Source organism: Salvelinus alpinus, chromosome 18, assembly GCF_045679555.1.
Source record: "Salvelinus alpinus chromosome 18, SLU_Salpinus.1, whole genome shotgun sequence".
Classification (NCBI taxonomy): Eukaryota; Metazoa; Chordata; class Actinopteri; order Salmoniformes; family Salmonidae; genus Salvelinus; species Salvelinus alpinus.
The window spans coordinates 42465893-42487288 of NC_092103.1; the positions used below are offsets into that span (position 1 = coordinate 42465893).

The 21396-nt window shown below is 44.0% G+C and overlaps 1 protein-coding gene and 1 non-coding gene across 2 annotated transcripts in view; both read right to left on the minus strand.

Moving 5' to 3' along the window:
• Positions 1-5985: 5985 nt before the first annotated feature.
• chd1 (chromodomain helicase DNA binding protein 1) overlaps positions 5986-21396 on the minus strand; it is a 38125-nt gene continuing 22714 nt past the window's right edge. The window contains exons 20-37 of the mRNA XM_071351928.1: positions 20142-20290; positions 17091-17187; positions 16549-16644; positions 16032-16208; positions 15585-15745; positions 15333-15374; positions 15115-15248; positions 14560-14698; positions 13466-13616; positions 13034-13156; positions 11191-11328; positions 10501-10752; positions 8938-9066; positions 8625-8803; positions 7419-7518; positions 7195-7246; positions 6747-6987; positions 5986-6492 (exon numbers count right to left, since the gene is read on the minus strand). Coding sequence (XP_071208029.1) covers positions 6126-6492; positions 6747-6987; positions 7195-7246; positions 7419-7518; positions 8625-8803; positions 8938-9066; positions 10501-10752; positions 11191-11328; positions 13034-13156; positions 13466-13616; positions 14560-14698; positions 15115-15248; positions 15333-15374; positions 15585-15745; positions 16032-16208; positions 16549-16644; positions 17091-17187; positions 20142-20290 — 2727 coding nt within the window. The 3' untranslated portion in view covers positions 5986-6125. The remainder of the gene's footprint in view (positions 6493-6746; positions 6988-7194; positions 7247-7418; positions 7519-8624; positions 8804-8937; positions 9067-10500; positions 10753-11190; positions 11329-13033; positions 13157-13465; positions 13617-14559; positions 14699-15114; positions 15249-15332; positions 15375-15584; positions 15746-16031; positions 16209-16548; positions 16645-17090; positions 17188-20141; positions 20291-21396) is intronic.
• On the minus strand, positions 10828-10955 carry LOC139544721 (small nucleolar RNA ACA64). The gene has a single exon (XR_011668958.1). It is a non-coding gene; the product is annotated as a small nucleolar RNA ACA64 (small nucleolar RNA).

The window sequence follows — 21396 nt, forward strand, 5'->3', positions numbered from 1 at the left end:
AGTTTTAGAATTCATTTTAAGATTCTTCTATTGGTTTTTAAATCAATCCACGATTGTGCACCCCAATATATGTCAGACATTCTTTTAAGTTATGTACCCTCAGGTCCTCTGGCACTGGCCTTTTAACTATCCAAAAGCCTAGGACCAAGAGGCATGGAGAGGCAGCCTTTAGTTACTATGCCTCCAGCATCTGGAATAGCCTGCCAGAGAACCTGAGGGGGGCTGAAACTGTGGACATATTTAAAAGAGATCTTAAAACACACCTTAGCTTTGCTTTTCCTTTTAGTCGTTCAGTTTTTGTTGTTCTTAAGTTTATCCTCTTATGGTTGTTGTGTAGTAAATGTTTTTATTTTCATTGTTTTTATTTTTTTGTTTCCTGTGAAGCACATTACATTGCATTCCATGTCTGAAATGTGCTGTATAAATAAAGCTTGATTTGACTTGATAGTCCGGGTTAACTATTTAGCAGTCTTATGGCTTGAGGGTAGAAGCTGTTCAGGATCCTGTTTCCAGACTTGATGCATCAGTACCACTTGATGTGTGGTAGCAGAGAATACAGTCTATGACTTGGAGTCTGACAATTTTTAGGGCCTTCCTCTGACACCGCCTGATATAGAAGTCCTGGATGGCAGGGAGTTCTGCCCCAGTTATGTAATGGGCCGTACGCACCACAGGAGGTCGTTGGCACCTTAATTGGGGAGGATGGGCTCATGGTAATGGCTGGAGTGGAATCAGTGGAATGGTATCAAATTCGTTCAACACATGGTTTCGATGCCATTCCAGCCATTATTGTGAGCCGTCCTCCCTTCAGCAGCCTCCACTGGTACGCACTACCCTCTGTAGTGCCTTGCGGTCAGATGCCAAGCAATTGCCATACCAAGCGGTGATGCAGCCAGTCAAGATGCTCTGTGGTGCAGCTTTAGAACTTTTTGAGGATCTGAGGGCCCATGATCGTTTCAGCGGGGTAAGAGGCGTTGTCATCAAGACTGTTGGTGTGTGTGTGTAACGGATGTGAAATGGCTAGCTAGTTAGCGGGTACGCGCTAGTAGCGTTTCAATCACTTACGTCACTTGCTCTGAAACCTAGAAGTAGTGTTGCTCCTTGATCTGCAAGGGCCGCGGCTTTTGTGGAGCGATGGGTAACGACGCTTCGTGGGTGACTGTTGTTGTGTGCAGAGGGTCCCTGGTTCGCGCCCGTGTCGGGGCGAGGGGACGGTTTAAAGTTATACTGTTACATTGATGCTGTTGACCCGGATCACTGGTTGCTGCGGAAAAGGAGGAGGTTGAAAGGGGGGTGAGTGTAACGGATGTGAAATGGCTAGCTAGTTAGCAGGTACGCGCTAGTAGCGTTTCAATCAGTTACGTCACTTGCTCTGAAACCTAGAAGTAGTGTTGCTCCTTGCTCTGCAAGGGCCGCGGCTTTTGTGGAGCGATGGGTAACGACGCTTCGTGGGTGTCAGTTGTTGATGTGTGCAGAGGGTCCCTGGTTCGCGCCCGTGTCGGGGCGAGGGGACGGTTTAAAGTTATACTGTTACATGTGGACCATGATCGATCCTTAGTGATGTGGACAGGAACTCTCGCTCCACTACAGCCCCTTCGCTGTGAATGGGGGCATGTTCGGCACTCCGTTTCCTGTAGTCCACGATCAGCTCCTTTGTCTTGCTGATGTTGAGGTTGAGGTTGTTGTCCTGGCACCACATTGCCAGGTCACTGACCTCCCTACAGGCTGTCTCATCGGATCAGGCCTACCACCGTCGTGTTGTCAGCTACTTCATGGTGTTGGAATTGTGCGTGAACAGGGAGTACAGGAGGGGAGTAAGCACACACGCCTCAGGGGCCCCCGTGTTGAGGCTCAGCATGGTGGATGTGTTGTTGCCTACCATCACCACCTGGGGGAAGCCTGTCAGAAAGTCCAGGATCCAGGCTTATGGTAGAGAAATTAACATTCAATTCTCTGCCAAAAGCTCTGGTGGACATTCCTGCAGCCAGCATGAAAATTGCACTCCCTAAAAACTTAACATCTGTGGCATTGTGTTGTGTGACAAAACTGCACATTTTAGAGTGGCCTTTTATTGTCCCCAGCACAAGGTGCACCTGTGTAATCAACTTCTTGATATTCTACACCTGCCAGGTGGATGGATTATATTGGCAAAGGAGAAATGCTCACTAACAGGGATATAAACAGTTGTGCACAACATTTTAGAGAAATAAACTTTTTTGTGCGTATGAAACATTTCTGGGATCTTTGTTTTCAGCTCATGAAACATGGGACCAACATTTTACATGTTGTATTTATATTTTTGTTCAGTTGACACGGATTACCTAGGCGTTCTTGGGCACAGGGACTATGGTGGTCTGCTTGAAACATGTTGGTATTACAGACTGGGTCAGGGAGAGGTTTCAAATGTCAGTGAAGACACTTGCCAGCTGGTCAGCGCATGCTCGGAGTACGCTTCCTGGTAATCTGGTTGGCCTTGGTGCCTTGTGAATGTTAACCTGTTTAAAAGGTCTTACATTGGCTATGGTGAGCGTGATCACAGTCCGGAACAGCTAGTGCACTCATGCATGGTTCAGTGTTGCTTGCCTCAAAGCAGGCATAGAAGGCATTTAGCTAGTCTGGTAAGCTCGCAGCTGGGTTTCCCTTTGTAATCAGTGATAGTTTGAAGCACTTCCACACCGAAGAGCATCAAAGCTATCATTTCTAGGATTCGATCTTAGTCCTGTGTTGAAGCTTTGCCTATTTGATGGCTCATCAGAGGTCGAAGCAGGATTTCTTAAGCGTCCGGATTAGTGTCTCGCTCCTTGAAAGAGGCAGCTCTAGCCTTTTGCTCTGTGCGGATGCTGCCTGTAATCCATGGATTCTGGATGGGATATGTGCGTAGTCACTGTGGGGAGAACGTCGTTGATGCACTTATTAATGAAGCCGGTGACAGCTGTGGTAAACTCCTCAATGCCATCGGACAAATCCCAGAACATATTCCAGTCTATGCTAGCTAAACAGTCCTGTAGTTTAGAATCTGCGTCATCTGACCACTTCCGTATTGAGTGAGTCACTGTTTCGTTAAAGCAGTTTGGGCTCTGGCTGGGCCACTGAAGGACATTAAGAGACTTGTCCCGAAGCCGCTCCTGCGTTGTCTTGGCTGTGTATTTAGGGTCGTTGTCCTGTTGGAAGGTCAACCTTCGCCCCAGTCTGAGGCCCTGAGCAGGTTTTCATCAAGGATCTCTATACTTTGCGCCGTTCGTCTTTCCCTAAATCCTGAGAAGTCTCCCAGTCCCTGCCTCTGAAAAACACCCTCACAGCATGATGCTGCCACCACCATGCTTCACCGTAGACCGTGATGCTTGACATTCAGGCCAAAGAGTTCAATCTTGGTTTCATCAGACCAGAGAATCTTGTTTCTCATGGTCAAAGTCTTTTAGGTGCCTTTTGGAAAACTCTGTGGGCTGTCATGTGCCTTTTATTAAGGAGTGGCTTCCGTCTGGCCACTCTACAATAAATGCCTGATTGGTGGAGGGCTGCAGAAATGTTGGTCTTTCTGGAAGTTTCTCCCATCTCCACAAAGGAATTCTGGAGCTCTGTAAGTGACCATCGGGTTCTTGGTAACCTACTTGAACAAGGCCCTTCTCCTCCGATTGCTCGGTTTGACTGGGCAGCCAGCTCTAGGAAGAGTCTTGGTGGTTCCAAAATTCTTCCATTTAAGAATGATGGAGGCCACTGTGTTCTTGGGGACCTTCAATGTTGCAGAAATGTTTGTACCCTTCCCCAGATCTATGCCTCGACACAATCCTGTCTCGGAGCTCTACGGACAATTCCTTCATCCTAATGCCTTGGTTTTTGCTCTGACATGCACCGTCAATTGTGGGACCTTATATAGACAGGTGTGTGCCTTTCCAAATCATGTCCAATCAATTGAATTCACCACAGGTTAACTCCAAAGGGTCTGAATACTAATAAGGTATGTTTTTTATTTTTAATACATATGCAACATTCTAAAAACCTGTTTTTGCTTTGTCGTTAGGGAAAAATGTTATGTTATGTTAAATGGGTATTGTGTGTGATGAGGGGAAAAAATGTAATCCATTTTAGATTAAGGCCGTAACATAATGTGGAAGTGAAGAGGTTTGAATACTTTCCGAACGCACTGTAATCCATTTAACACTTTGGGAGGATAACACAGTGGAGGCGGCAGAGGAGAACGGCTCAATGGCCGGAACGGAGCAAATGGAATGGCATCAAACATCTGGAAACCATGCCGTTCTCGCCAATTAAAAGGTGCCACCAACCTCCTGTGCATGAAATTGAAACATGCTAATATCAGGTACTCTGACCTCTATTGTTTATCAGTTAGAAAATGCTAAAAGTTAACTGTTGATGACAGTAGCTAGGTAAACAACCCCAACTTGTGAATTGTATTTTCTCATAGTAAGTTAACAAAAAAGTAATTTCTTATTTGGGTGAATGATCTATTTAAAACTTACAGGCATGCCTCCTGTAGCTAGTGATAGCATAACCACAGCTTTTATGCTGTCCTGGTCCATTGTCTCTTAAATCGGTTGAGGGAAAGATGGATTCTGGGTCATAGTAAAAACTGGGGACCACTGTTACCGGAGATAATCCAGAATTCCGACATCTGCACCAACACGAAGACCATTCCAGATTACAAGTGAGTACAGTGATTGAGTTTAATGACTTTATAAACTATATAAAACAATGATCTTAAAAATCCATGCATTTTCAGTGTAAATTCATTTTGAAATATAGAGAAAAAATCTATGTACAACTGAACTGTAACAGCAGCTTCACTCAGTTAGGCTGTTCACCAGAAATACACTTGGCTGCATAGAAGATTTGACATTATTGCCTATGTTAAAAAAAAGAAAAAATGATTTCTGTAAAAAGACTAGTTTATTTGAGATCTTACAGGCGCTTGTATTTGATAGACCCCTCCTGGTTTTCCACGACATGTTGTAGTAAAACTTGAGCTTTCAACTCGTCTATTCCGACATGTATTCACAACAGAATTCACAAAAGAAACAAATAAACGAAGAAGTCGCTCTAGAGCCCTCAAACTCAACTCTGGACCTCCAAGCTAGCTCACTGCTTTTTTTCATTCTTCTCCTCTAATCAGGGACTGATTTAGACCTGGGACACCAGGTGGGTGCAATTAATTATCAGGTAGAACAGAAAGCCAGCAGGCTCTGGACCTAGTAGGGTAAGAGTTGAGTACCCCTGCTCTAGGGGAATAATTAACTAATAGAATATTTCCCCGTTTACCAAGTTATTCTGAATAGCATTTATCATTAAAGTTAAGTGTTGTACGAAACTGACATTTAAAACGGACAAAAAAGCCTGAGTTGATGGGGAAAGGTAAGAGTTGTAATAACAAACCCAAAAAGAGCCTGAGAAGAAAAAAGCCCATTGATTTACTATTTTACAATAATTTACAGTAGTATAATTCGTGAAAAGGGACATTTTAAATTGCTCACAAAAAAAATCCTGGTTATTTTACAGCGGAGACAGAAATTAAATAATTAAAGCATGATGCAAAAAAGAAAAACAGATCGTCAAGGTGGTCACTAGAAACACTGTAAACGAGGTACTTTGGAAGGTGAGCCCAAGTCATTCAGACTGCTTTTTGACGAAACCCTTACATCCACTCTTAGCATGATTATGAGAGAAATACATAAACGTTACTTTTCTTCTTGATTTAAACACTTCTTTAAATAAACGTGAAAACCACATTAAAACGTGAGAGAGACAAACAGTCAATAGCAGGATCCAGTGTCGTGGGTTGGTGAGACAGCACTCGAGGGTATTTGTGTCCGTTGGAGTAAAAAAAGGCGTCCATTTTATAAAAATAATAAAAGAAACTATGCTGCGACACTGATGGCACAGCTTTTAACTCTTAAATACAAAAATATGCAATTTGTCTGCCAACCCGCTCCCACCGCCATCGTTCCTGGGACGTGGTCCACCGTTGGAGATAGGACACCACAGATACAGTGCGTAGTACAGCTTTGTTTTCTTCCACAGTCCCCATAAGGCATTTCCTGTGTTCAACGCGTGTCTATGGCTGATACTCTCCCCGCTAGGCTAGCTCCTCCAGCCCAGGCCGACGCTGGCGGTTATGTCTTGCGGCTGCTCCAGATCTGCTCTGGCGTGCTCTTGTGGTCTGACGAGTACTCGAAGGGCGACCGGTGGCCTAACGGCGAGCGTCCGTCATAGGGCGATCGTTGGTCGCGTGGCGAGCGTTGGTCACGCGGCGAACGGGGACCGCTGGCCGATGCCCGTTGGTCCATCTGCCAGTCTGCATGGTAGCGGTAAGAGTCACCTCGCGATGACGACTTGTGGTGGCCCGATGAGTAGTCGGAGCCCGAGTGGTGTTCGGAATGGGAGCGGTGGTCAGAGTGGGAGCGCTCCTTGCTGTCCATCCGTCCGTCTCGGCCTGACCGGTGCTCGTCCACCTTCCTGTGCTTACTGTCGCTGTAGTATCTGATGAAGAGGACACTGTGAGCAAGACTGACCAGCACAGAAAACCAATATACAGAAATGATTAGTTACAGAATTGTTTGATCCACAATGGGACCAATTTATTAAGCATCGAGTTGCACTAGATTCTAGAACTAACGCCCCAAAACCTAATCAGTAGAACAATAATGAAAATGCTCTGAATTGGCACCAACTTGAAATGAACCATCTACAACAAAAAGGGGGAAGCCTTTAAAAGAGTATATAGTTGGTCTTACCTGCTGTCCTGCCGGTCTGACCTGTAGTGGTCTCTGTGGTCTTTGCCATTGCTGAAGGACGAGTAGGGTCTCTTCCTGGAGTCCCCCCCGCTCCCCGACATCCTGCTGTAGGGGTCGGAGGTGTGCCTGTCCCGGCTGTCACGGTCCTCGTGGTAGCGCGACGACGAGTGGTGCCTTTCAGAGCTGTAGCTGTCCCTGCTGCTGTCGTCGTGGTGAGAGTTGTCTTTTAGCCTCTCGATGTCTGGGCCAAGAGGAGAGGAAGAAGAACCGGGATTAATAAGGCCACACACACTTGCTTTTCTCATTGTTCATTAATATTTGTTTTATGTATTCTTCATTTAACGTGGTCATTAAGACAACCCCCCCCCCCAAAAAAGAAACTAGTCCAAGATGGTGAACAAACAAAATGAAGAAAGACTTTAAAAAAAAAGAAGGTTTAAGTTCATACCTGCATGTTTAAAGCCATGGGTATTTACAGTGCTAGTGATCCCATCTGCTGCCTGTAAAACAGATCATCATAACACGATGCCATTAAAATTCTATTTGAAAGATAATGCAATCTATATTTTTATCACTTTATTACCCAGTTAAACCTTTATGAAGTGAGTCAATTGTATTTTCATATCTCCGACACGCTGGAACAGCAACTCTTTCATCAGGGCTTATACATACCTGAGCATTCTCTTGTCTTTTCTTGATTGCGTGCTTATACAGTTTATGCAATTTTCTTGCATCAAATTCTGTAAATTTTGAAACAAATATCCACAGGTTTCTGGAGACAAGGGGAAAAAAGTGATTTAAGTCAACACTGGTCATTGATACAACGAGCCCCATAACAAAGTAATGGTATGAATGCAGTCAATGGTAAAGGTACATAACCAGCTCAGTTCGATTGCTAAAGGACATAAAACGACATGCCCTGAGCTCCGTTTCATAACCCCAGTGTTATGAAACGTTACAAAACTTCTAAAATCAGGAAATTAACATTCCGTCAGTTTGCCAGGGCCATGCCTGTCCTATCATCCTATGGGATGATCTTTAATGTTTTTTGTATTTATAAACAGCATTCCAGCCTGTGTGAATCTGTAAGGGATAATCAACGAGGGGCTATGCGTTTTCTGGAAAATAATGCACGACGTGGAAGGTGTGCTCCACAACACGCTAGAACGCATAGTGCCCCAAGTTTATGATCCCTCTTTGGCCATAATTTAACACAATTACCGCTGAAATGTGTTCAACATCCACTGAAGTAGCTAGCAAGTTCACTAGACAGCTACAGGAGTTGCCTTGGTAACCAAACAGACCAAATCAGTCCTAGTTTGCCATTATGGAAATCGAATTCAACAATGCCAATAATGTTTTCAATTCGACTTTTACGTTCAAAAGCAGCTCAAACATGTAAGAATGAACTACAGCTATTGAATTGTACCGTGCAAATATGCTGTGTGTCATAGGGAAATAATGCACCCTCTAGAATGCCCTTCAAGCCAATCAGAACGAGTATTCAACAATCATGGTATATCAGACATGATAAACTGGGTGGTTCATGCCCTGAATGCTGATTGGCTGACAGACATGGTATATCAGACTGTATACTGCAGGTATGACAAAGCATGTATTTTTACTGCTCTAATTACATTGGTAACCAGTTGATAATAGCAATAAAGCACCTTTGGTGTTTGTGGGTATATGGCCAATATACCACGGCTAAGGCCTGTATCCAGGAACAGCCATATACCACACCGCCTCATGCCTTATTGCTTATATACCACGGCTAAATAACAGTACCATGTAGAGTATTTCAGTGAGCTTGATCTTAAAATCAGCAAATTGATTGTAACAAAATGCTGAATGTGAAAAATATATTGGGCGCATTACTTTCTCCACTGTTTGATCTGCTCGGGGTTGGAGTACTCCTTCAGACACTCTGTGATGTGGTCTCCGATCTTGATGAGGCACTGGCGCGTGTGCTCCAGCTGCTCGCGTTCCGACAGGCCCTTCTCCGGACGGTCCAGCTGCTTCAGGGCCGCCTTGACCGGTCGCATCCTCTCCTTACACTGAGGGACACAGACAGGACATAGACAGTTAACGGAGGGCCATAATTGGTAAGACAGTATTTTGCTAGACGTCCCGACTCACTGAGCTGACTTATTTGCATCACTGAGACTTTGTCCAACTCAGTGTGACTTACCACACTGAAGGTCTTCTGGTCCAGTTCCTCCGACTCCTCCGAGATGTTCTCTCCCCCTGCTGTGATGTGGACCGGAGTGTCTGAAGTTTTCTTCACCTTCTCCCGTACCTCAGTCTTCACCTCGCTCGGCTGCAGGAAAAAAACAGTCACAATTAATAAGTGACAATTGTTAAGATGCTACGCGGAGACATTATAAACCTTGTAAATAAGACACCAAAGATCCTACATGCTTAACACAATAAATGACTAATAGTGCACAAAAATGTGTTAAAACCACACACGGAAAAAGACAAGTGACCAACCTTGACTTAAGTGCTAATACATTATTCATATTTGCAGTGCAACGAACTGCACTTCAAGTTTTTCAGTTCCTTCCAACTATTCACAATGTGGTGAAGTCTTACCTGGTCATGTCTAGAAGGGATACAGCTTTTGTCACAGTGTTTCCTCTATATTCATTTAGCAGCAGCGGACTGTTAAAATTGTTGCCGCCACTCCAATATATATCATTTTTTTAACTTAAAATGACCAAAACCAGATAAAGTAAGTAGAAAAGATAATGGAGTTATATATTTTTAAATAAGATCATCTTTGAGAATTAACAATCACCAAAATAAAAACTAGACAGTCAGGGAGAATCAAAAATGTAAATAAAAGTGACGGCCCCCCCCCCCCCCCATTGATTTTTATTATAATATGTTTGAGTCACTCAGATAGCAAACATGTCAAAGTCCATGACAAAATGTGTAGAATTGCAGGACATTTGCTTTAAAACAGCAACATTGTCTATGCAGTCAAGAGTAGGACTTCGGCCTCCCGGGTGGCGCAGTGGTCTAGGGCACTGCATCGCAGTGCTATGCTGCGCCACCAGAGTCTGGGTTCGCGCCCAGGCTCTGTCGCAGCCGGCCGCGACCGGGAGGTCCGTGGGGCGACGCACAATTGGCTTAGCGTCGTCCGGGTTAGGGAGGGTTTGGCCGGTAGGGATATCCTTGTCTCATCGCGCTCCAGCGACTCCTGTGGCGGGCCGGGCGCAGTGCGCGCTAACTGAGGGGGGCGGGTGCACGGTGTTTCCTCCGACACATTGGTGCGGCTGGCTTCCGGGTTGGAGGCGCGCTGTGTTAAGAAGCAGTGCGGCTGGTTGGGTTGTGCTTCGGAGGACGCATGACTTTCGACCTTCGTCTCTCCCGAGCCCGTACGGGAGTTGTAGCGATGAGACAAGATAGTAATTACTAGCGATTGGATACCACGAAAAATTGGGGAGAAAAGGGGATAAAATTTATAAAAAAAAAAAAAAAAAAAAAAAAGAGTAGGACTTCAACATTTTTGTAATTGGTAACGCCCACTACCCCCCCTAGCCACCGCTACTGAAAAAACCCCAAGGGGAAACACTGTCAAATTAACGTCAAATGCATTTTAGTTAAGCCTAAACCCTTTCCAAACATTAAACCAATTTTCCGAACCTGCTACATTAATTTTCCTAACCTGCTACATTAATTTTCCTAACCTGCTACAAACAATCTAATCTTACAAAAGCTGTATCCCATCTAGTCAAAACCATCTTACCTTCTCCCCTGTGACCTCTTCCTGTTCATGTACTGGATCCACGGGCTTGGTTTCTTTCTTCTCTTTCAGGTCCTTCTCTTTCACCTCGCGGCTCTCTTCTTTCTTCTCCTTTTTAACCTCTTTCTTCATCTCCCTTTCTTTGGGCTCCTTCTCCTCAGGCGGCTCAGGCTCCTCCTCTGGCTCAGGCTCCTCCTTCACCACCACGCGTTCCGCTCGGCCCCTTCTAGGTGGCAGCTTTACCGGGACCACCTCCTGGAAGGTGGAGAGATGGTTAGAATAGCTTGACAGCCTCGATGCAAGATTACCTTAACTGAATTCTGTAAGTATGCTTGTGGGCACATGGGTTTAATCACACTGCTATACAGAGCAGGCAATAAGCTTAACGTACCACAGTACTGTAGGCCCAGTTCTCTCTCCCTTGACAACTGATGTATCCAAGGTTATTTTCAGACTGGGCCCATTCATTGAGGTCGGCTGACTGATTACTGGGGTTAATTTGATCTGTTACTCATTGTTATTTCATTAAGGGATCCCTTGCCTACTATCCACAGCCATAAGGAGTCTCCGATCATAGTTGGAATAGGGTAAAGTTTCCCCATAGATGCTGATCTCTGTTCAGTTTGGCGTTCTCGCCACTAATGGTTAAGGTTTAGGATTGGGTGGGAAGAGGAAGCTGATCGTTCCACATACCTTTTCCTCCTCAATCTCGTCCTCTGAGGACTTGTCTGAGTGGGGCGTAGAGGACGGACTCTTCGCCACTTCGTCCACCTTGGCTGGCTTCACAGCTTTGGTCTTCTTACTCCTCGGTTTCCTCTTCCGCCAATTGGCCTACAACAACAACAAAAAGGGACTTAATAATTCTTTACAACTAATTGAAAAAACACATGGGCCCTTGAAATAGAATGTGTGCTGGGTTTTGGACTTTCAATGTCACAATTGGATGTTTAAAGTGAGTGATTAATCATCCTCCTGGTGATTATATTTGCCACACTTGGATTTGGATTCTCTAATGGCCAAAGCCAGCTCAATCATTGGTCCATACATATATAAAATATGTAATTCTATTTATATATTTATTTTCTTTTTTCCCACCGTAGCCTTTTCAGAGACACTTGACACGTTGTTGACGTTGCAGGATGCCAGTACGAGACGATAAAACTGCAGCCAGTTTTTCATGACTAACTTCTTGTTTGACACCAACTAAAACCGCTCAACTCATCACATTATTAGGAGGAACTGACATTCTGTCATACAGACCAGACATGACAAAGAGACCAAAAGAGGTCTCTGCTCTGATCAAACGGCAGCATCCACAAGATCAACAACATTCCCTAAAGCTAGTCTGGGATTAGTACATACATTTTTGGACTTGATAGTCAGCGATGCACAAAGTCAAACAGAATATTGGCCGACTTTCGCTACAACTAAGAACGTGAAGCACAAGGCTACACTTCTCCACTGTTTGTCTTGCAGCTATCACATTGCCGCAGAGTGAAGCGCACCAGTGCAGAAGCGCAGGTAACTCCGTTGGAGAGCATCGTCTTGTACCGTGCAGCTCGTTGGACTGGACCGTCAGTTATTGTATCTTGAGCATAGTCTATGAATTTAAAAAGCTTCAATTCCCTCGCTTTCATCTCTCATCTGCTTACCAAAACAAGTGGCAAGGCGGCCGCTTTGTTTTTAGAATCGCAGACTAACTTTAATTGTAGACTTCTTTAAGGTGTAAATTTGAGATTAAATTAAACACGCCACAACTCCTCACCCCTGCATATAGCTAGGAATGCAGACAGAGGAATTCATCATCTTATTACAGAGGAACTGCCAATGGAAAAGGAGATGCAGTAAAGCACACAGACTATGTATTCACCTTATGAAGCCTGGCAACAAGGGCACATAACAATTGCAACAAATTGTTTCCTCCTTTCCGGTCCATTCACAAACAAGCAAAAATATTGTTAAAAAGGAATTTAATTTGTCAAAACTTAAATAACGTGCACATAACTTGAAAGGTATGTTTGTTCGATGTTGAGGCACTCCGGAAGCCCACATTAGTTAGCATTCTCTTAGGCTTTGACTGGCATCGTTAGCTTTGTGGCACAACAGCTAGCAATTATCCTAATGTTATCTACATAAAATGTTTCGGTCATTGATGTTGTGTCTAAAATTTACCATTTTAAGCATTGAACTTTGATTTTAAAAAAGGGATACAGACTGTATGGATTACGACCATTTGATACAGTCTAATATGCTAATGACGCCAGTCAAAAGCTATGAGAATGCTAACAAACGTGGGCTTCCGAGTGCTTATACTAAGTAAAAACAAGCATACATTTAAAAAATATATTTTTCTCTACAAAGTAACTAACACATCTTTAATTTTTTTTGGCACATTTAAATAGTTTTGACAAAAGTAATTCATATTTTCTTGTTTGTGAATGGGCTGGAAGGAGGAAAACAATTAAGTTCGATCAGGAACTGGGTCAAGTGGGCGTGGCACCATAAGTGTGTGATCTAGCCAGTCATGGACACATACCGTCCCTGCTTGCCTCTGTGCTTCCTTTTTGGCCAGGTCCTTGCTCAGTAATTTGATAAGATAGTCTGCTCTCGTCTGCAGTTGCTTGGCCTGTGGCTTCTTGTCAGGGTCGTCTGGTAGGAGCTGGTTCACACAAAGGAACAGATGCGTAAATGAATACAACTATAACACAAAAGCTCTTACCGTAACCTTGGTTACGACAGTTCCCCGTTCTAAAGTGAGACCGGACAATGAACCCAAAAATTACAGACCGCTTATCGATGACATGTAACTGTTATTGTTAATTACGATAATAGCCTAGAGAAATGTGACGTCTGCTGATATAGGCGATTGTAAACCGGACATTGATAGAGGCAACGTTCAAAATAGTAGTAGTAGTTTTTAGAGTATTATATAAACTGTGGTGCACAAATGTAATTTCTTCAGACTCACCTTGTGTGTCAGGTTGAGGTCAGGGTCCATTTTAATCATTTCCCAGCTGCCGTAACCATACTCGTAGATTCCTATGAGCAGGCTAGAGTCGTCCTCCTTGCCCCAATCAATGTCAAAATGTGCTGCCTTGGAGTGGCATGGAATTGTGTACCTAAGAAAAGAGAAGGGTTTGGATTCAGTAAGAGTAGAAAGTCTAATTTCAAATTAATTGGTCCTAAAACTAGGTATGTAACAATCATATATTTACATTGTAAGTACAGATTGGTTTCATAGTTCTTACAACATTGTGAAAGTCATGTCTGTCCTTTAATGAATAAATAAATGTTGTGGATTTAGATAGGCCTATGCCAGGGGTTTTCAACCAGGGATTCGCAGAGACATAGGTAGTGCAGGGGGTCCGCAAAAATATTAAATACGATTTTTTTTAATCTATTTGTATTGAAATGTTCATGATTATAGTTAGCAACAGAATAAACCACTTAAAAAAAAAATCACATACCTACATTAGAAAATAATGTTATTTCTAATGACAACTCCTAATATCGAGCAAATTATACTAATCGAAGCTGATTAGACTCACTGGAGAATCTAAAATATAGTAGGCTTTGAAAAAAACAGTCAATAGGCGACCCAGTCAATAGGCATTTGTTTTTGCTAATGTATGGTGAGGGTTCCTGGTTCACCAGTTTGCCAGGAAGTGGGTCACTGGGCAAGAAAATGTTGAAGACCCCTGGCCTATGCTATTTAATACATGGTGTGGATTTAGATGGGCCTATGCTATTTAATACATGGTGTGGATTTAGATGGGCCTATGCTATTTAATACATGGTGTGGATTTAGATGGGCCTATGTTATTTAATACATGGTGTGGATTTAGATGGGCCTATGCTATTTGTTATGCCAAGGGATTTCCGCTTGTATTGGCTGCTATGCGAGTGTAAAAATTGAAACAATTAACTGTTGTGTGATGGAGGAGTTGAGTAAAAGCAGCATGGTTTTGTTCCAAATGGACCCTGGTCAAAAGTGCACTAAATAGGGAATAAGGGAGCCATTTGGGACCCAAGTTTGAGGTATGAGACCGAATGTAGACAGACCTCTTCCTCTCATCAGGGTCAGCAGGAATGGCTTTGTGGAGCGGCGCCAGCTCCTCCTCGTGGGAGATCACCAGCTTGGCGTTCACCTGGACACCCGAGATCCTGAACGTAGGGCCTTTCACTTTCCCTCTTCTGCCTCCTGGTGGTGAGGCAGAGAGAGGTTTAAAACCAGTAACCAGGGGCATAACAACACAACCACTTATTGAGCAACTTAACAGTGGATTTTGACTTGAATTAGCAGGACAGAGATGGATGGATAGAGATGGATGGATAGAGATGGACTAGAGAGAGAGAGATGAATATATTGGGATGGAAGGATGGATAGAGACAGACACAAAAGACAGACAATGTAAAGTACCCCGTGTTCGACTTGGGCAGGTGCTAACCGGAGGTGAGTACCAGCACCTCAAATTCTAAACTGTTTGAGGTCCTGTTCCTTTTATAGAATATTAGCTCAAATGTATTGTGGAGCTCCTGCACCTAAATATAAAACAGTAATGGCACCCAAAATTAGTATCGGCACCTATTTCAGTACAAGTCAAACACTGAAAGTACCTGACGTCTTCTCTGGTCCACAGGGGTTCTCCCGGAGAGTCTTCAGACAGCCGTTGTGAACCGTCTCCGCCAGACGCTTCAGGTCATGTTCAGACTTGTCCACTAGTTCGGCATCACGGGCAATAGCATCCAGTCTGAGAGAGGTTGATTTTTGGTTGGTCAAATAGCATGTTGACAAAAGTTGTCAAATAATTGAAACATTGAGGTTTTTGCCTTACCTTTCAAGTGGTCCACCAAACTTTTTGTAGCTCTTGATAAATCTATGTAGAAAAATACAAAGTTGTGAGGCGCAGTCGAGGTAATGGAAGTGAGTGTATTTGCTAAATCCCCAAAAGGTATTGGGAGGGGGGACTTTTCAGGGACTTATTCCCACAGGATAGAAGACATCACGTATCCCAAAATGTTCCCCAAATCCCCATAGTAAAGGGAATCGGATGCCATTTGGGATGCATCTCATGTGTAGTGATTACCTTCGTATCTCAGCATCGCTGAAGCCCTTGATGTTCTCTCGTGGAATGGTCCGAGGCCGTCCTCGTTTCTTGGGCCTCTTGCGATCCGAGACGGAGTCGCTGTCGGAGCCGGAATACCGTCTGTTTCTACTACGCCGGCTCTCACTGCCGTTAAAGTTGACCTGGAACCATATATCAAACAACAATGTATTATTATAATAAGAACCATGTTCTCTGAGGGTTTCAATGGAACCCGCAGCACATCATCCACTGACAGGGACGGGACTGTTCGGCACAACATATTAATTTAGAAGACAAAAAAAGATACCGGTCTATTACAATGCTAAGACAGAAACATTTAGACAAATCTGGCATTCCTGTTTTGATTAATTGACAAACCAAATCTCTCCATTGGAGAGTACTGCTGTGTGTGTGTGAGAGAGAGGAGGGAGTGCCCCTCTAGCTAACCTGTTTGGCACAGTTCCTCATGCGGGGCAGCAGGTAGATCTCCTCCAGCTCTTTCTGCCTCTCCTCCTCCTCCATCCGCCGCCGCTGCTCCTCGGGGATGATGTCGTCCCAGCCCCGATGGTGGCGCTCAGAATCCATGACGATCTCCTCCTCCTCCATCATGGAGAAGTTGGCCACCTGGCAGGGAGGGGTCAGAGTTAGGTCGAGAGGTCATAGAGGCTCAGCGGATTGACTTATCATTTTATTTGTTTTACTCTTATTAGGGCCTGTTTCCCGGACACCGATTTAGCCTAGTCCTGGACTAGAAATAGCATGGTAAATGGAGAATATCCATATAAAAAAATGTTTTGTCCAGGACTAAACTTAATCGGTGTCCAGAAATTTTGCCCTTTACGTTTACATAAAATTTGTTTAAAAAAACAACACTATTGTACTTCTTTTCATTCTTACTAGTGCCGTTCTTTCCATTAGTGGTTATTTTTAAAAAGCCTTTACTTGCGATGAACGTGATATATACCTTGAACTGTGAGAGTAGCTCCTCTCCAACAGTGGAGGGGCCGGGATCATTGTCTCTGGTCTCGGCTCTCTTCAGGATATCGTCGATGTCCATATCCTGCCAGAGGGAAACCGAAAACAGTCAGTTTATGAAAAACATATTAACTTTATCGATCCACAGCGGGGAACCTGAATTTGTCAACCAACATCAGACACACAGGGACAATATAGGTCGACACCAGAATAAATGCAACACGAGAGATTAATAGGAACTGCAAAGTACCCCAGTTTGGACCTACAATGATAAGGATTAGGGTTGTCAGGATATCAGTATCGCGATACTCATTAGTATCATGGCAAGTAAACAAAACATGAAGCATAATTCATATCTTGTTGAAAACAAAACAGCCTTATTTTTCCATCCAGTCACATTTGTTTCCCCCTCCCCCAATATATAACTCTTAAATTAAGCAGGTTTTTAAAGTTTAGTCTGCTTTGTGTCCTTTTTTGTCACAAAAAAAAGTGTAACATAGTATCGTGATAGTGATGAGGTGAGTGACAAACCTGAGGCTCCTGCTCCTCCCCCTCCTGCTCCTTGAACAGCTCCTCGGCACCAAACTTCAAAATGGCCGACAGCTCCTCCTTGTTGAACGGAGTGGCACTGCAAGTGATGGAAGTTCCAAATGAGAACACAAAAAACCTTACAAGGGTGTGTGCATGACCGTGAACACCTCAGAAGGATGGTGTGTGTATTTGTGAGTAAGCATCTAGAGGGTAGCTATAGGGTGTGTGTTTGTGAGTAAGCATCTAGAGGGTAGCTATAGGGTGTGTGTTTGTGAGTAAGCATCTAAAGGGTAGCTATAGGGTGTGTATTTGTGAGTAAGCATCTAGAGGGTAGCTATAGGGTGTGTATTTGTGAGTAAGCATCTGGAGGGTAGCTATAGGGTGTGTGTTTGTGAGTAAGCATCTAAAGGGTAGCTATAGGGTGTGTGTTTGTGAGTAAGCATCTAGAGGGTAGCTATAGGGTGTGTGTTTGTGAGTAAGCATCTAAAGGGTAGCTATAGGGTGTGTGTTTGTGAGTAAGCATCTAGAGGGTAGCTATAGGGTGTGTGTTTGTGAGTAAGCATCTAGAGGGTAGCTATAGGGTGTGTGTTTGTGAGTACGCATCTAAAGGGTAGCTATAGGGTGTGTGTTTGTGAGTACGCATCTAGAGGGTAGCTATAGGGTGTGTGTTTGTGAGTAAGCATCTAGAGGGTAGCTATAGGGTGTGTATTTGTGAGTAAGCATCTAGAGGGTAGCTATAGGGTGTGTGTGTGAGTAAGCATCTAGAGGGTAGCTATAGGGTGTGTGTGTGAGTAAGCATCTAGAGGGTAGCTATAGGGTGTGTGTTTGTGAGTAAGCATCTAAAGGGTAGCTATAGGGTGTGTGTGTGAGTAAGCATCTAGAGGGTAGCTATAGGGTGTGTGTTTGTGAGTAAGCATCTAGAGGGTAGCTATAGGGTGTGTGTTTGTGAGTAAGCATCTAGAGGGTAGCTATAGGGTGTGTGTTTGTGAGTAAGCATCTAGAGGGTAGCTATAGGGTGTGTGTTTGTGAGTACGCATCTAAAGGGTAGCTATAGGGTGTGTGTTTGTGAGTACGCATCTAGAGGGTAGCTATAGGGTGTGTGTTTGTGAGTAAGCATCTAGAGGGTAGCTATAGGGTGTGTATTTGTGAGTAAGCATCTAGAGGGTAGCTATAGGGTGTGTGTGTGTGAGTAAGCATCTAGAGGGTAGCTATAGGGTGTGTGTTTGTGAGTAAGCATCTAAAGGGTAGCTATAGGGTGTGTGTTTGTGAGTAAGCATCTAGAGGGTAGCTATAGGGTGTGTGTTTGTGAGTAAGCATCTAAAGGGTAGCTATAGGGTGTGTGTTTGTGAGTAAGCATCTAGAGGGTAGCTATAGGGTGTGTGTTTGTGAGTAAGCATCTAGAGGGTAGCTATAGGGTGTGTATTTGTGAGTAAGCATCTAGAGGGTAGCTATAGGGTGTGTGTGTGAGTAAGCATCTAGAGGGTAGCTATAGGGTGTGTGTTTGTGAGTAAGCATCTAGAGGGTAGCTATAGGGTGTGTGTTTGTGAGTAAGCATCTAGAGGGTAGCTATAGGGTGTGTGTTTGTGAGTACGCATCTAAAGGGTAGCTATAGGATGTGTGTTTGTGAGTACGCATCTAGAGGGTAGCTATAGGGTGTGTGTTTGTGAGTAAGCATCTAGAGGGTAGCTATAGGGTGTGTGTTTGTGAGTAAGCATCTAGAGGGTAGCTATAGGGTGTGTGTTTGTGAGTAAGCATCTGGAGGGTAGCTATAGGGTGTGTGTTTGTGAGTAAGCATCTAGAGGGTAGCTATAGGGTGTGTGTTTGTGAGTAAGCATCTAGAGGGTAGCTATAGGGTGTGTGTTTGTAAGAGACTAAGCATCTAGAGGGTAGCTATAGGGTGTGTGTTTGTGAGTAAGCATCTGGAGGGTAGCTATAGGGTGTGTGTTTGTGAGTAAGCATCTAGAGGGTAGCTATAGGGTGTGTGTTTGTAAGAGACTAAGCATCTAGAGGGTAGCTATAGGGTGTGTGTTTGTAAGAGACTAAGCATCTAGAGGGTAGCTATAGGGTGCGTGTTTGTAAGAGACTAAGCATCTAGAGGGTAGCTATAGGGTGCGTGTTTGTAAGAGACTAAGCATCTAGAGGGTAGCTATAGGGTGTGTGTTTGTAAGAGACTAAGCACACTGAGGAAGAATGCATTTTGTTGATGTAGTTGAGAGTGTAAGGTGTAACTGGCTGTGTGTGTGTGCGTATGCGTGTAAAGCAGCATGTAGCCTAGTGGTTAAGAGTGTTGGGCCAGTAACCGAAAGGTCGCCGGTTTGAATCCGCAAGCCGACTATGTGAAATTTCTGTTGACGTTCCCTTGAGCAAGGCACTTAAGCCCAATTGCTCCTGTAAGTCGCTCCGGATAAGAGAGTCTGCTAAATAACTAAAATTTATAAATGTGTAGAGTAAGTGCGCTTGCATGTGTTCTCGCGAAGAGTTTGTGGACTCTTGCATGTGTTCTCGCGAAGAGTTTGTGGACTCTTGCATGTGTTCTCGCGTGAGTTTGTGGACTCTTGCATGTGTTCTCGCGTGAGTTTGTGGACTCTTGCATGTGTTCTCGCGTGAGTTTGTGGACTCTTGCATGTGTTCTCGCGTGAGTTTGTGGACTCTTGCATGTGTTCTCGCGTGAGTTTGTGGACTCTTGCATGTGTTCTCGCGTGAGTTTGTGGACTCTTGCATGTGTTCTCGCGTGAGTTTGTGGACTCTTGCATGTGTTCTCGCGTGAGTTTGTGGACTCTTGCATGTGTTCTCGCGTGAGTTTGTGGACTCTTGCATGTGTTCTCGCGTGAGTTTGTGGACTCTTGCATGTGTTCTCGCGTGAGTTTGTGGACTCTTGCATGTGTTCTCGCGTGAGTTTGTGGACTCTTGCATGTGTTCTCGCGTGAGTTTGTGGACTCTTGCATGTGTTCTCGCGAAGAGTTTGTGGACTCTTGCATGTGTTCTCGCGTGAGTTTGTCTGTATGTAAGTACCTAGAGACGCGAGTGTGTTTTCAGTGTGTACTTGTGTACCTGGACGGGGCGGTGCCGGTGTGGAGAACCGTCTTGCCCGTGGTGTCCATCCTCTGGATGACTAGATGGTCCAGCACCATCTTCTTCTTGGCCCGCTCAATGATCTCCTCCTCCACCGAGCTCTTAGTCACCAGGCGGTAGATGTTCACCTGGGAGACATACAGGTTTCATGTTGGATGTCCACAACTACGTAATGCTTTATTTTAGACTTTCTGTTCCCACTGGGAAAGCATGTTTGTTTAGGATATAGGGTGAGTTACAAAATCAGAGGAGATTAACACCTTTACAGAACTATTCAATACAACATGTACTGGACTCATATGACCATGTATCTTGGTCTCGTGCCTGCGGTCATTGGGTATCAATAGAACTTGACAACGCGTGTTGTGCAAACAGCCTGTTTTCTAATATAATTATTTTATTTTGACAGTGAGTCATGCTGAGACCAAGATCTATTTTACAGATGAGCCCTGTATACATCGATATACGCTACACGTCGACCGATTAATCGGCAGGGCCGATTTCAAGTTTTCACAATCGGTAATCAGCATTTTTGGACGCCGATTATGGCCGATTACATTGCAATCCATGAGGAAACTGCGCGGCAGGCAGACCACCTGTTACGCAAGTGCAGTAAGGAGCCACTGTAAGTTGCTAGCTAGCATTAAACTTATCTTATAAAAAAACATCAAACTACACATGATTGATGATATTACTAGTTTAACTAGCTTGTCCTGCGTTGAAAATAATCAATGCGGTGCCTGTTAATTTATCATCGAATCACAGCTTACTTCGCCAAACGGGTGATGACTTAAAGGCGCATTCGCGAAAAAAGCACAATCGTTGCACCAATGTACCTAACCATAAACATCAATGCTTTTCTTAAAATCAATACACAAGTATATATTTTTTTAAACCTGCATATTTATATTTAGTTAAGATTTGCCTGTTAGCAGGCAATATTAACTAGGGAAATTGTGTCACTTCTCTTGCGTTCAGTGCAAGCAGTGTCAGGGTATATGCAGCAGTTTGGGCTGCCTGGCTTGTTGCATAAAATACGGAACGGTTCCGTATATCACTGAAAGAATAAACGTTTTGTTTTCGAAACGATCGTTTCTGGATTTGACCATATTAATGACACGGCTCGTATTTCTGTGTGTTTATTATATTATAATTAAGTCTATGATTTGATAGAGCAGTTTGACTGAGCCGTGGTAGACAGCAGCAGGCTCGTAAGCATTAATTCAAACAGCAC